Source organism: Chrysochloris asiatica, unplaced genomic scaffold, assembly GCF_000296735.1.
Source record: "Chrysochloris asiatica unplaced genomic scaffold, ChrAsi1.0 scaffold00004, whole genome shotgun sequence".
Classification (NCBI taxonomy): Eukaryota; Metazoa; Chordata; class Mammalia; order Afrosoricida; family Chrysochloridae; genus Chrysochloris; species Chrysochloris asiatica.
The window spans coordinates 5647875-5663985 of NW_006408522.1; the positions used below are offsets into that span (position 1 = coordinate 5647875).

At 37.3% G+C, this 16111-nt stretch overlaps 1 protein-coding gene across 1 annotated transcript in view; it reads left to right on the plus strand.

Annotated features, from left to right (window-relative positions):
* Positions 1-16111, plus strand: part of HERC1 (HECT and RLD domain containing E3 ubiquitin protein ligase family member 1) — a 257233-nt gene that overhangs the window by 158478 nt on the left and 82644 nt on the right. Inside the window, 8 exon segments of the mRNA XM_006831850.1 lie at positions 2164-2319; positions 4679-4785; positions 5282-5392; positions 9557-9733; positions 10203-10442; positions 10857-10940; positions 11899-12419; positions 14320-15095. Coding sequence (XP_006831913.1) covers positions 2164-2319; positions 4679-4785; positions 5282-5392; positions 9557-9733; positions 10203-10442; positions 10857-10940; positions 11899-12419; positions 14320-15095 — 2172 coding nt within the window.

Here is a 16111-nt window from a genome sequence, read left to right on the forward strand (position 1 = left end):
TTAGGTGAATAAGTACCATGTCAGACAAGAAGAAGAAATATCTAAATCTCTTCAGTTAATTCTAGAGGATAGATGAGAACTAGCTTTTCAGTTTCAGAGGTTGAAGTAGTAGCAAATTCCTTTTATTATTATTATTATTATTATGTACAGAAAATGGTCTTTATACAACAAGCATGAGCATACTCAGAAGATACATATGATACAATAAGAACAAGCATATATGCCACCTCCTGTTTTTCATAACTCCATTAGGGGAATAAAGGGTTCTGGGAGGCAAAGTAGAATAGTCACTAGACTGCTAACCACAAGGTCAACAATTCCAACTCACCAGCCACTCCTTGGAACCATTTACAGGGTCATTATGAGTTGGAACCGACTCAATGGCACTTAACAACAGCAACAAGGTGACAATGTCTTGCCACTCTATGCTAAGTGCTGTACATATAGACAGCAGTTAGCATGTAGGCCCCCAAGAAAACTGGATTCTTTATCTCCATAAAGAGAGAACCAGTCTGTGAGTGAGTCCTAGCAGTAAGAACAGACAACAGACTGTTTCCATGTCTGTGTCCATTCCCTCAGGCTGTCCTGGAGAAAGGACCACTGGACCCTCTACTCATGGGAATAGTTAAGAATAATACTGACTAGTACCAGCAGTGGGTAAGCATTCAGAGATAGGCAGCCTAGGTATTAAGAACTCAATTTCAAAGGTAGTATTGATATTGAAACAAGCTTATGTTAAGTTGTATCCACCAGTTTTATATTTAAGGTCTCCAGACTTTAATTCATTTAGGGTCTTGTTACTGAAATGTTTACTGAAGGTTGGAGGGTGGATACATGCCATCATAAAAGAGATTTCCCCAGGTCACTCTACCAAGACACAGAAGGTCTGATAGAAGAAGTAGTTTTTGAACTGGATTTAAACTAAATGTGTAAGAACAAGGCTGAAGTGAGAGATGTGTATACATAAAATGAAAAACAAAATAAACCTTCTACTGTTGAGTTGATTCCAACTCATAGTGACCCTGTATGCTGGGCAGGCTAAAATTTTATATTCTTTGAATTATTAGTATAAAAGTATTTGCTTATCAGTTTAAATAAAGAAGAGATAGGATACTGAGTATAGGAAAGTTGGAGGCATTCATAGCTTTTTCTCTAATTGTCCCTACCAATATAATTCTCACATAGACCTGTATACCCATTTCAGCAAAACAAGAGCCCTCCAGCCTAGATTTACCCTCCTATAAAGATAGATTGTTGTTGTTGGTAGGCACTGTTGAATTAATTTAAACTCATAGCAATCCCATGTGAAAGAATAGAACTGTCCCATAAGGGTTTTCTTTGCTGTAACCCTAGCAGAAGCAATGAAGAAAAAAAAAAAGGAGGTGAGGTGGGGGAAGTACAAAACCAAGTAAAAGTCTTCTTAAAACCAATTACTTTATTGTTGTTGTTAAATGCCATCGAGTTGGTTCCGACCCATAGCGACCCTGTACAGGGTTTCCGAGGCTGTAAATCTTTACGGGAGCAGAAAGCCTCATCTTTCTCCCGTGGAACAGCTGGTAGTTTCTAACTGCTGACCTTAAGGTTCGCAGCCCGATTCGTAACCACTATGCTACCAATTACTAGTTTAGCTTAATCCGTAAAAACTGTCTGCCTTGAGCGTTATGCTCTTTTAAGATCTATATGGGATCAAAGTGACATCAACTCAGAGGATCAGAAAGGACCCACAGGAAGCAGTGAGTTTATGTTAATAGGGGAGAGACAACTCAGAGTTGGAGGGGTGATGTTGGTTGTACAACTTGAAAAATGTTATTCGTGTCACTGAATTATACCTGTAGAAATGTTGAATTGGTGGTTGTTGTTTTTTGCTGTGTATATTCTCAGTAACAAAAACATTAAAATATATATTTTTAAATCCTGAGCAGACATACTTCATACTAGTCTGTTCTCTATTATTGTTTCTAGATGTAGCAGATATTTTAAGTTTGATTTTCTGATCTTTCATCATTCTGTTGTTTAAGTTTTAAAAAAGTCATTAACTTACTGGCATCTTAGCTTTCAAATTAGATTTGTGCTTCCTGCAATCAAAATGCGTAAATGATCTGACATCACATTGTGTCCTATTGGCTTTTGGTTTTAATGTAGACTTGTCTCTTCACTCCTCAGCTGCTCTTAGGAAACAACATGCAGCAGAACTGCATCTGGGGGATTTTTTAGTTTTTCTTCGTAGAGTTGTGTCATCAAAAGCAATCCAGTCAAAAATGGCTTCCCCAAAGTGGACCGAGGTGCTTCTAAATATAGCATCTCAGAAGTGTGCTTCAGGTATATGACCTTTTATATTTTATATAAATCATTACAATCATTGGCCTTAATTTCCTGGCTTTTCTTTTTACTGAAGATTTATTTAATCAAAATGAAACTACAATTTCAGGAGTAAAAATGGATAGCAATTAATAATAGAAAGTAGCATTGGAGAAATTTAAATTTAATCTAGAGAACATTCCTGTTTAATATGATAGTTCACTGTAAGTTTTGGCTTTACTTCTTTGATTATCAGGATATAAACTGACTTTGTCCATTCTCTTGAATAATGAATTTCTGTTACTTTGATTGTGTGATAGATACTAGTTTTTTGTTCCTTCTTGGTTCTAAGCCTAAAGAGTTGATCTGCTTGCATAGATTGCTGTCAGTCCTTCCCTATTATGTTAAAATGTAGCATAATTATATTACATTCTTAAATGTAATATAATCTTCCATGGTACATATATATGTATATATATATTCTCATTTACTTTTGTTTTTCTTAATTAGTATAACTTTCAGTAGCTTTTTTCCTCCTTTAATAAGGTGAAGCTTATATAACATTGGTAAAGTTTTTAGAACATAATTTAAAAAATCAGCTGTCTGTTTTTAAAAAGAATACATATTTTTGTACCAATATCCTATCTCTATCTCTGTGTGCCATGGCAGTTTCTGTGAGTCATTCAGGCCATGGACAGAAGAAAGACAGTGAGTATGATAAGCCTCAGCTTTAGGCGTGGACAGACCTGTTTAATAGTCTGTCTCTACTGATCAGTCATTTCACAAGGTAGCATGTAATCAAGAACTGGTAAGACTGAAGGAAGAAGTCTAAGCTGCACTGACAGCATTGGCAAAAAACAAGATTCCAGGAATTGACAGAATACAAATTGAAATCTTTCAACAAATTGATGCCTAACTGGAGGTGCTTGCTCATTTATGCCAAGAAATTTGGATGACATCTATCTGGCCAACCTGTTGGAAGAGATACATATTTGTACCCCTTCCAAAGAAAGGTAACCCAACCAAATACGGAAATCATCAAACGATATCATTAATATCACATGTAAGTAAAATTTTGTTGATGATAATTCAGAAATGGCTGCAACAGTACATTGATAGAGAACTGCCAGAAATTCAAGCCAGACTCAATAGAGGATGTGGAACTAGGAATTATTATTGCTGACATAAGATGGATCTTCGCTGAAAGCAGAGAATACCAGAAAGATGTTTACTTGTGCTTTATTGACTATGCATATTTTAACTTTTAGTGTAAATCATATTGATAATATGACAATGTCTTTTGACTGCATGGATCATGAAAAACTATGGACAACATTGCAAAGAATGGGTATTCCAGAACATTTGATTGTGCTCAGGAGGAACCTGTATGTAGACCAAGAGGCAGTTTTTAGAACAGAATAAGGGGATACTGAATGGCTTAAAATCAGAAAAGGTGTGTGCCAGAGTTGTATTTTTTCATCATACTTCAGTCTGTTTGCTCAGCAAATAATGCTAGAGATTGCATTATATGAAAAAGAACGTGTCGTTAGAATTGGAGACTCATTAACAACTTGGGATATGCAGATGATACAACCTTGCTTGATGAAAGCGAAGTGGACTTAAAATGCTAATGAAGATCAAAAACCACAGTCTTCAGTGTGGATTGCACCTCAATGTAAAGAAAACAAAAATCCTCACAACTGAACTGATAAATAACATCATGTTAAATGGAGAAAAAATTGAAGCTGTCACTTAATTTTGCTTGGATCCACAATCAACACTCATGGAAGCAGCAGCCAAGAAATCAAATGGCATATTGCATTTGGCATTTACTAATGTAACGTAGAGGGTCAGCGAGAAGAAAGGAAGACCCCCAACCCCAGTGAGTTGGATTGGTACAGTGGCAGCAGCAATGTCCTTAAGTGTAACAACAATTGTGAGGATGGCACCGGACTGGGCCACGCTTCATTCTGTTGTGCATAGGGTTGCTATGAGTTGGAACTGACTTGATGGCTCTTAACACCACGGACACTGAACTATGTAGCTTTAATAAAGTTACTTCTTTGAGTCTTAGTTTCTTTGACGGTAAAATGGAAATACAATGCAGGATTTGTAGAGTAAATGTGATAGCACAGTACCTGATAACAGGTAGCTGTTATCATGCTTTTCTTATTATTATATTATACATTAAAAACTGGGACATAAGCCTGACTATTCATATACATTAATGGGTACAGTATTATTTCAGAATTTTTTGTGATAATAGTTGAAATGAAGCCCATTCCACTCACAAATGCTCAGCAGCCTCAGGAGCCTTTTTTTCTAAGAGCTGCATTTTAAATCATATTGATAATAAGACAATGTCTTTCTCCCCCCTCAGGTATTCCTCTAGTTGGTAACTTAAGAACGAGGCTCCTTGCACTTCATGTCCTTGAAGCTGTGCTGCCAGCCTGTGAATCTGGCGTAGAAGATGATCAAATGGCCCAGGTTTCTATTTTTAAAGCTGTTAAATGTTTTTCATATCCACCACATGATTCACCTAAAATTTAAGTTTATAGACTCTTCAGTTATGAATGTGTCATTTTCAGTAGCTTCCACTTTTGATATTGCTTTCTTTATTATCCCACCCCTAGCAAAGCAAAAGACAAATTTTATGAGGAGGGTAAAGATATGCTTACAAGATTAGAAAAAAAAATGGAAACTATGTGGGATTCCTTATCAGGCTTGGCCCTTGCTAGAGAAATTTGTGAAGTTGTATGGCTGGGGTCAGAAATGCAGATGGTAAGGCAACATGAGGGCAATGGAACCCACTTCCTAGTGGGTTGATGGCCTTTCTAAAGATGTTTAACTTGAACCACAAAAGGCAACAGTTGTATAATCAAACTTAACATGTGACCTAATGTTACAGCTTTATGATTGATATTTTCTGAAATTATTCAAAATTACTCAAATTACATCTTTCTTTTTCCTTTTAATAAAACAGGTTATTGAACGTTTATTTTCCCTTCTATCGGATTGTATGTGGGAGTCACCCATTGCTCAGGCCAAACATGCTATTCAGATAAGGGAAAAAGAACAGGATATAAAATTACAGGTAATTGCTTCTTCCAAAAAGGTAATTTTAAACAGAAAAAGTGAATATTTTGTTACCTTCTCTGGATCCTTTCTCTGAGGGATCTTGCTCTATCAGTTACCTTTTCTAACTCTACTGGTTCAATCCCTGTAGGTTATAAACAGCCATTTCTCATTTCTGCTCTCACAAATTCCATTTTTATCCATGAAGCCTCCCTTATTTTTCTCGTTTTTCACTATTAAGCTTCTTACAGTGTAAATCGACATGGTTCAACCACTTCATTTCTCATTCTCTTTTAAACCCAACAATTTATCTTCCATCAAGACACCAAAATAAAATGACAAAGGTAAGTGTTAATTGCTAAATATAGTATATACGTTTTTGTATTTTACTTGACCTCTGGAAACTAGCCTACTGTCATTTTCAAAACATTATCATCTCTTAGATCTTCATATACCCTATTGTTAAATGCTTGTTGAGTCAGTTCTGAATTATAGTGACCCCTATACCCTCTACCAATTCTTGATTTCCTCTGCAGTAAATGCTCCTTTGGTGTCTCTTTCTCCACTGATGTTACTCAGAATTCTGTCCTTAGTTTATTTAGCACTCTCATCCACATCCATTACCATTTTCACCTACATGTGGGTGCCTTCAAAACTTACTTGCTAACCCAAGTCTCTCTCTCTCAAACTTTTCCTTTTCATCTTATCCCTTCTTGGTTGGTTGCACCTAGCTTTTAAAGCCCAAATTCCTGGGAATTCTAGACTTTCCTAACTTCCCCATATATGTAGTACCTAGGGACCTATTGCTTTATACCTCCTAGATATATCTTGGGAATGCTATGGATCTATAGGATAAGCACTGGACTTCTAACAACAAGGTCTGTGGTTTGAGCCTACCAGCTGCTCCATGGGAAAAAGATGAAGCTTTCTGTTCCCACCAAGATTTACAAGCCTCTGAAACCCTGTGTAGGGTTGCTAGGAGTCAGAACTGACTCATCAGCACTTAACAAAGATCTCATGAATCCATCTGTCCGTCTACCTTAATTATTTTTTGGCTTTCATGATTACACACTTTTTCTGGTTTTCCTTCTTTCTCAGTGCATTGGTCTTTTCTTCTAATTTTTCCTGTATTAGTTCTTCAATTCTGTTTAATCTCTTAAGTGTTAGGTGTATCCTAAGTCATGGTCCTAAGAACCTTTCTTTTTACCAACCCCAGCCTTGGTAGCATTATGTGTTGTGCTGCTAACAGCAAGGTTAGCAGTTCAACTCCACCAGCCAGTTGAGACTTTCTACTCCCATAAAGATTTACAGCCTCAGAAACCCCATACATGGTCACTATAAGTTGGAACCGATTTGATGGCACGAGGCAGCAGCAGCAGCACCCCCACTCCTCCTGTACCTAAGGAAATCTTAATCAGACTCATTTTTACAATTCCAGTTCTGACCTTTTTCCTGAATTCTAGACTTCTGTACCCATATTCTTCTGATCTCAGCACTTGAATGTTAGGCTAATAGGCATGTCCTGGTGTAGCACTATAGGATAAGCACTGGACCACAAGGTCGGTTTAAATTGCTAGGTCAGCAGTTCAAACTGACCAGATGCTTCTTGAAAACCCAGGGTCACTATGAGTCGGAACCAACTTGACTGCACTTAACATCCATGTCGTACTTAGTATATACAAAAATAGCATCACTAGCTTCATCACGTCTTGTTTTTTCTTATCCTTCTAGTTAGTTACTCAGGTAAAAAACCTAGGAGTCATTCTTTGTTCCTCTTTTTGTATCACCCTCATTTTCTTTACCATGCCATCTCCAAGGCTTGTTGCCTTCTCTGTAAAACAAAACTTGAATTTGCTTACCTCTTTATCTCCTATACCATGTCACTATTATCTCTGCCCTGGACCGTGCAATAGCCTCCTAACTGGTCTTTCTGATTCAATTCTAACTTCCTGTTGCCTATTTTCTACACAGGATCCAGAGTATTTGTTGTTTTAAAATTGTAAATCAGAGGATGTTGGTCACTTGGTTAAAACTCACCAAGATCTTTTATCCTTCTGGGGATAAAATTGAGCACCTTTCCCTTTGTTCACGACTATTCTTTGAGCAAGTATCCTCCTTCTTGTATTTGAACGTATGACACTTGTTCCTTCCCTTCCGCTTTGCACTGACTGTTCCGTGAATCTGGAGTACTTCACTCATATATGTTTCCCAGAAGTTGACTACTTCTTTCCATGTCTCAACTTAATTGTTGCCTCTTTAGAGAATCCTTTCTAGACCACTCAATCTCCAGTAGCCCTATGCACTCTTTATTACATCACCTGTTTGAATTTCAGCAAAGCATTTATTACCTGATGTTTTCTAGTTTATTTTACATCCCTCTTTCAAAATATAAGTTCTGTGAGAGCAAAAATTTTTTCTTTCGTATACACTGCTGAATACATGTTGCTGTTAGGTGCTGTCTAGTTGTTCCAACTCATAGCAACCCTGTACAGGATTTTTGAGGAGCAACTGGTGAGTTTGAACCTCCGACCTTGCAGTTCACACTGACCTTACAGTTCAATGCTTATCCTATAAGCGCCATGCCAGGACTCTGCTGAATACATAGGAACTGATGAAGTGCTTGGAACATAGTAGATACTTTGTAAATAAATGCTCATGAAAAACTGAATAAGTGAATTTAGGCCCTCATCATTTCTTACCTGAACCCTTGCAATAGTTTCCTTCTTGATCTCTCTACCTTCAGCCTATACACACACCCTTGAAAAATGTTTATAGAACATAGGTCTTATTATAGATCCCTGTATAAATCATTCTACGTGGTGTTGTAAGTGTTGTGTCACTTCCAACTCCTAGTGACCCTGTATAGGATTTCCAAGGAGCGGCTGGTGGGTTTGAACCACTAACCTTGCCATTAGTGCTTATCCTACAGCACCATACCAGGACCCCATCACAGGCACCCCCTATTGTCTGTAGATTTAAGTTCAAACTTGATAATATGCCATAAAAGACCTTCCATTATTTTGTCCTTCTTCACCTACCAGGCTCATTTTTTGTCACTTTCATGATCCAGACCTTCCACTATACTTGTAGTTACTTTAAATAACTGAATTATGTTGTATCTCCTTGGACACAGTGCCCTAAATGCCTTGCTTAATGCCTTGCCCTCATTCAAGATTCATCTTATAAGTCATCTTGTTTTAAATGCTTGCCTTGACCTTCCCAAATATCATTAGACCAAAACACTTTTATATTTCTGCTATACCAGTCGTGTGGGGCTCCTGATGTGTTGCTATAGGATAAGCACTGAACAAGGAACAAGCTGTTCCTCGGAAACCTGTACAGGGTCACTATCAGTCAGAACCGACCTGACAACACATAACAACAACATACTGATCATGGAACTCCTATTATTATTTTACTGTTGTTGTGTGCCGTGGTGTCGGTTCTGACTTATAACGACCCTGTACAGGGTTTCTGAGGCTGTAAATCTTTACGGGAGCAGAAAGCCTCATCTTTCTCCCATGGAACAACTGGTAGTTTTGAACTGCTGACCTTGCGGTTCGCAGCCCGATTGGTAACCACTATGCTACCAGAGCTCCATTGTTATTCTTTTACTACAAAACTATTATTTATTATTTCTGTGTCCCTTAATTGGACTGTAAGCCTGGTAAGGGCAAATCCATGTTCTATTTATCATTGTGTTCCCATTGCCGTTGGATTGTTTCCAACTCATGATGACCCCTATGTATGTCAGAGTAAAACTGTGCTCCATAGGGTTTCGGTGGCTGATTTTTTTTTTCCCCCAGTGGCTGATTTTTATGGAAGTAGAGTACTAGGTCTGTTTTCTGAGGTGCCTCTGTATAGATTCAAACTTCCAGCTTTTCGGTTAACAGCCAAGCATGTTAACCGTTTGTATCACTTATTATACATGTTGTTGCTGTTAAATGCTGTTGAGTTAGTTCCAACTCATAGATTCTGTATAAGGTTTCTGAGGAGCAGCTAGTGGGTTTGAACCACCAACCATGTAGTCAGCAGTCCAATGCTTATCCTATAACAGCACACCAGGACTACATAATGGGTACTAAATAAATATTTGTAGGATAAAACCAAGTAACCACAGAATGCAGGTATTACTGGAGAGCTGTGTTTTTCTAAAATATTAACCCATCTTCCTTTCTGATAGAAGCAGGGAGAGTTGGAGGAAGAAGATGAGAATCTTCCTATACAAGAAGTATCATTTGACCCAGAAAAGGCTCAGTGTTGCTTAGTAGAGAATGGACAGATTTTAACTCATGGCAGTGGAGGAAAAGGATATGGATTGGCATCAACTGGAGTAACTTCTGGGTGTTATCAGTGGAAGGTGCGTAGAATTCCAAGTAGTTTTGTGAGTATTTTGCCTCTTAGTCCTTTTTCCCCAAGTTTTACAAAAACAAACCAAAAAAAAAACAACTGTGTGGAAAGATTTAAAAAATATTATCTGCCATGTTCTACAATTATGTATAATATTAATATGAATGGAAACTGAAAGGTATGTAGGAACCAAGTAATATTTTTGTAACTAACTCCTCCCCCAACAATGAAAATGCAGCAACATGTATAAGTGATGATTTTTTTGCCTAAGAAGGTAAAGAATACGTTTGTCTTAAAATCTTTATAAATTGATGAAATTATTTCATTTTTGTTATTCTCATTTAGGATAAGAATAAGTTTATGTTCTCTAATAAATGCATAACTGTTCATTACAAACATTCTCCAGTATTGGTTATTCTTGTTTATAGTATATAAGCAGAGGTTTTGTATGTTAGTGAACATTACCACTTTTATTTTAGTTTTACATTGTGAAGGAAAACAGAGGTAATGAAGGCACCTGTGTTGGAGTTTCTCGATGGCCAGTACATGACTTTAATCATCGCACTACCTCGGATATGTGGCTTTATAGGGCCTACAGTGGTAACCTCTATCATAATGGAGAACAGACTCTGACGTTGTCCAGCTTTACTCAAGGAGATTTCATTACCTGTGTGTTAGACATGGAAGCCAGAACCATTTCCTTTGGGAAAAATGGAGAGGTACTGAAACTCATTCATAAGCATTACATGTTTTTTTTGGTTTTATTTACAGTTATTCGAGTACTGGTTATTCATTCAATTTATAGATTATTAACTCTCTTCTTTTTCTCTAATACCTTTTGGTTCTTAAAAATATTTATCAGCACTGAACAAAAAACAGAAAGGAAAGATAATAAAATCTAGTAAGATTGTTGAAACAATTAAGATCCTTTATTAATTGTTTTGGAATTTTCTTGGTTAGCAAGATTAATTGAGATGCAGTAATTTTCTTGGTTAGCAAGATTAATTGAGATGCAGTAACTTTTATGCTCTGTCTCATGAGGGCTTTGGATTTTACTTTTCCTGCATATTACCTGTTTTTGAAAAAAATATTTTTGTTTTGTTTTACTTTTCATTACTTCTGCCACATGCAAGGAACCCAAATTAGCTTTTGAAGATGTGGATGCAGCGGAGTTGTACCCTTGTGTAATGTTCTATAGTAGCAACCCAGGGGAAAAGGTAATGAAACCTCAAATCTTTGTACTTTAAATAAAGGATGTTTGCTGGGGTTTTTTGTTAATATTAGCATCTGTTAAAATTTATAAATGTAGTGAACTATTTTTACCATTAAAAGAATCTGATTTCAATAATTTACTCTTCTAGAAGAAAATTAGATATTTTTAGATGTTAAATTTACTCTTTATTAAGGCATTACGTGATATTGTGGCATTTTGAACATAATAAATCAACTAACGTGTAATTATAGGAATTATAGAAAGTAGAGATAATCTGGTTTGTTAGTAATTATTCACATGAGAGAGAATTCTAAAAGTAATCTTAAATGTTAAAAGATGTCATTACCTGAATACTGGATGTCCCAGTTACGGAGCACTGGTGGCCCTGTTGGATAAACACTGGGACTGCTAACCCCAAGGTCAGAACTTCAATCCCACCAGCCGCTCCACAGAAGAAAGGGGAGGTTTTTTTTGCTCCTGTAAAAGGCTTACAGACTTGAAAACCTTATGCAGAGTTGTTATGAGTTGAAATCAACTCATTGGCTGTGGGTTTAGGTTTTCTTTGAGTATACTGTTATTAACTTCTGGGACATCTGAGACATTTGCTCAGTCCGTGTTGGGAGCTGTTTGATACAATGCACATGTATTAGGAGTACAAACACTAGTTCAGCATATGCTAGAATTTATAGTGATTAATATAGAGGAAAGGAGTCCTGATGGCATAATGGTTGAGTGCTTAGCTGGTAACTGAAACACTAATGATTCTGACCTACCATAAGGTCTTCAGGAGAAAAACCTGCAGATCAATTTCCATAAAATTTCTACCTAGGAAGCTCCATAGGGCAGCTCTACTCTCACGTAGGGTTGCTTTGAGTCATAATTGACTCAGTTGCAACTAACAACAACATTTTATGAGAACTCTTAATATCACACATTTTGCCTCCCCCTTTTCATTTATACAGGTGAAAATTTGTGATATGCAGATGCGTGGCACACCACGAGATTTACTTCCAGGAGATCCCATTTGTAGTCCAGTAGCTACAGTGCTAGCTGAGGCCACTATTCAGCTTATCCGTATCCTTCATCGCACAGACCGTTGGACTTATTGCATTAACAAAAAAATGATGGAAAGGCTGCACAAAATTAAGATATGTATTAAAGAGCCAGGGCAGAAGCTAAAGAAAAGCCGCTCAGTTCAGAGCCGAGAGGAAAGTGAAATGAGAGAGGAGAAGGAAAGCAAAGAGGAAGAGAAAGGTAAACATAATAGGCATGGCCTTGCTGACCTGTCAGAACCACAGCTGAGGACCCTTTGCATAGAAGTGTGGCCCGTGCTGGCAGTGATAGGAGGAGTTGATGCTGGTCTAAGAGTTGGAGGTCGGTGTGTTCACAAACAAACTGGGCGCCATGCCACGCTGCTTGGAGTGGTCAAAGAGGGCAGCACGTCTGCCAAGGTCCAATGGGATGAAGCAGAAATTACCATCAGGTATGATCTGTTGAGTTAAACTTTTAGCTAATGAGTATTTAATGGTGAAATGTGCCATTGCCTGTGGCAAGTAATTGTGTATTTAAGTGAGCATATCTTTTTTAGTAATTTTTTTTCCATACAGCTGGATATCAGTACTGTGACTTCATAAAGGAGTATTTCCCAAGCTGTGTTTCTTGGAATACTGTTTGTTGTTAAGTACCATTGAGTTGGTTCTGACTCATAACTACCATGTTTAAGGTTTCCTAGGAACTGCTGGTGGGTTTGAACTGCCAACCTTGCGGTTCTAACTGACCTTGTGTTCCAGTGCATTATTCTGCAGCCAGGATATGCCAGGATACTAGTGGTTTGTAACATATCGATCGTCTTTTGGTTTGGTTTTGTGAAGACATGGTAAGCTCAGTAGTTTAGGTTTAACTGGGATTTTTCTTTTCTTTTGGCTTCTTGCTTTTTTTTTATCATCTCCATTGTACACTGGGATTGGGGAGAAAAAAAAAAAAAAACTAGCCAGAAAAAGCAGATCTATCAATTATATTTTGTGTTAAAGGACTTTGAATGCAAGATGAAAACATTTAAGCAACTAAAATTAAGTTTTAGATTATCTATGGCTTTAAGTATTACCTTGCCTTTTATTTTTAAAGTTCATATTTTTATAGCCTCAATGTGTAACATTTTGGGTAGAAATGGAAATTCAATTTACTTGACACAAACTATATGCTTAACAGCTTATCTTGGACATGTTATCTCCATTGCTAATGAATCATTATCCAGTGATTCTGTATAATTGTACCATTTGCCTAATGTGATAAAGGAACAATGTAAATATGGAACAGTGTCTTAAACAGTAGTTAGTTCTTCATGTTGTTTTGGAGGCAGCACTGTTTAAGAACGTAATGAAAACTATGAGCCCTCTCAGTGATAATGTATACATATGTAAAGTTTACATACAATTTCAGGGGTTCATGGGCCTTAGCTACCCTCACTCCCACTAAGTTAAGAAATCAGTGAATCATCTGCAATTAATGTGAAAGTATATACCTTTTCTTTTTATTCTTAGTCTTGTTTCAGAAAGGATGTCTTATCAAAATACATACAATATGGCAAACTAATTAAGGAAATTAAAACAATACAAAGGGAAAATAAGATTAGGAAAGTAAAATGAACCCAGGATTTCCTTTAATACAATAAATGTATGGTACAAGACTTTGTATACTCGCTAAAACACTTTGTATTATGTTTTATGTAAGGATTAACATTTTGATACTCCAGTAAATTCCTGCCATATATCAGCTAATAAGTGATCATATTTTTATTTAAAGTATGAACTAGAAACATTAATTAAAGACTCTAAAGTAAAAATTTTAATGAAACAGTCTTCTCTTAAAGGTATTAAATGGCTATTACCCATATAATAAACCTGATTTATTTTACAAACTTTAAAATAGCTTACATCAATAATAGTAAACTACTTGCCTACAGGCCAAATCCCCCTCTTTTTGTAAATACAATTATTCAGTCACACTCAATCATTTTGCTACACCAGTGGCTGTTCACAGTCGCGAGCAGGATTGAGTAGGTGCAGCAGAGACTGCATGGAACACAGTCTGAAGTATTTATTACCTGCCCCTTTGTGTTCAGTTACTGTCTTGCATTATATAACAGTGACTATCCTTATTTGAAAGCCCTTGCACATCTCATTGCTTTTTCATTTAGCATCACTTCTCCCCATTTTCTCCTTATGGACTCATTTTTCCCATTTGTAATGACTTCTTTAATTTGTATAAATTATTTTCTGTACTGTGTACATGATGCATCTTATTTTGTCTACATTATTTTTTGTACCTTCCTCTTGTCTATCCCTCACTTGCTTCTTCCTGTGTCATTCTGATCTTTATTAAAGCTTCCCAACTTTTTGGTCGCCTAGTGATACTCCATTGTATAATCTGGAACCCTGTGAACCACTGCCGTTCGATGTGGCGCGATTCCGAGGCCTGACAGCTTCTGTGCTACTGGACCTAACATATCTGACTGGCATTCATGAAGACATGGGGAAACAGAGCACCAAGCGACATGAAAAGAAACACAGACATGAGTCTGAAGAGAAAGGGGAAGTGGAGCAGAAAACTGAGAGTGACTCTGCTTTAGATGTGCGAGTAGGCCTAACGTCTGATGATGTCAAAAGTCAGGGTACCACAAGCTCCAAATCAGAAAATGAAATATCTTCATTTTCTTTAGATCCCACACCACTAGGTGTGGAACCCCAACATCAAATAACAGAAGGGAAAAGAAAAAATCATGAACATGTGTCCAAAAACCATGACATAGCCCAGTCAGAAATCAGAGCAGTTCAGCTGTCCTATCTCTACCTCGGTGCTATGAAATCACTTAGTGCTCTTCTTGGCTGTAGTAAATATGCTGAACTGTTGCTGATACCCAAAGTTCTGGCTGAAAATGGCCACAACTCAGATTGTGCAAGCTCGCCAGTTGTTCACGAAGATGTAGAGATGCGTGCAGCACTGCAGTTCTTGATGCGACACATGGTAAAGCGAGCAGTCATGCGGTCACCCATAAAGAGAGCATTGGGATTAGCTGATCTGGAGCGTGCACAAGCCATGATCTACAAATTAGTGGTCCATGGGCTTTTGGAAGACCAGTTTGGGGGCAAAATTAAGCAAGGTATGTCATCCAGTATATACATATATACTGTTATAGCTTTGACCTGTTGTTGAAATTATTTATATTTATAATTATCAGAAATAATGCATTTGATAACTTTTTTACATTTTCTTTTGGGGGTGGCGAAGTGCGAAGAAATTGTCGCTTTTTTTCTTTAAAGGATAGATCTTTCTTGTTTCTTTTATGTTAACAATCATGTCTACTTAAGATTTTCTCTTTTAAACCTTCACAAATATTAGAACTTGGTCATTATTACTACATGTTGTAAAACTGAAATTTAACATTTAAAATAATAAGACATTTTAAAGTCTAACTTTACAGACTATATATAGATTGGGTGTAAAAACCTTGTTTTATCTTTTTTCCTCACCTTTGGATTATTGTTGTTAAGTGCCATCGAGTCGGTTCAGACTCATAGTGACCCCTGTATAGGATTTCCGAGGGATGACTGTGGGTTTGAACTGATGACTTTGAGGTTCGCAGCCCAGTGCTGATCCTATAGGGCCACACCAAGCATTCAGCACCTTTGGATATGAGTTCTGAAATAAAATAGAAATTTATTCAGCAAAGATTTATTGAGTGCCTCCATATGCTATGAACCTAAAGATCGAGAGAAAGTTGAGGCTTTCTGCTCCCATGAAGATAAGCCTAGGAAACCCTATACAGGATCACTCACTATGAGTCAGAACTGACTCGTTGGCTCTTAACAACTATGTGCTAGGAATTTTTCTAGGTTCTTAGAAGTCAGCAGTTACAAAACAATGTCCCTTGCCTTCATGAAGCTTGTTGTTAAGTGCCGTCGAGTTGGTTATAGGGTTTCTGAGGAGTGACTGATGAGCTTGAACCATCGACCTTACGGTTCAAACCGACCTTGCAGTTCAGTGCATTAACCTACACCACCACACCAGGCTTGGTGACTGGTGGCTGTGTGCCGTGGAGTCGGTTCTGACTCATAGCAACCCTGTACAGAGTTTCCGAGGCTGTAAATCTTAACGGGAGCAGAACGCCTCATCTTT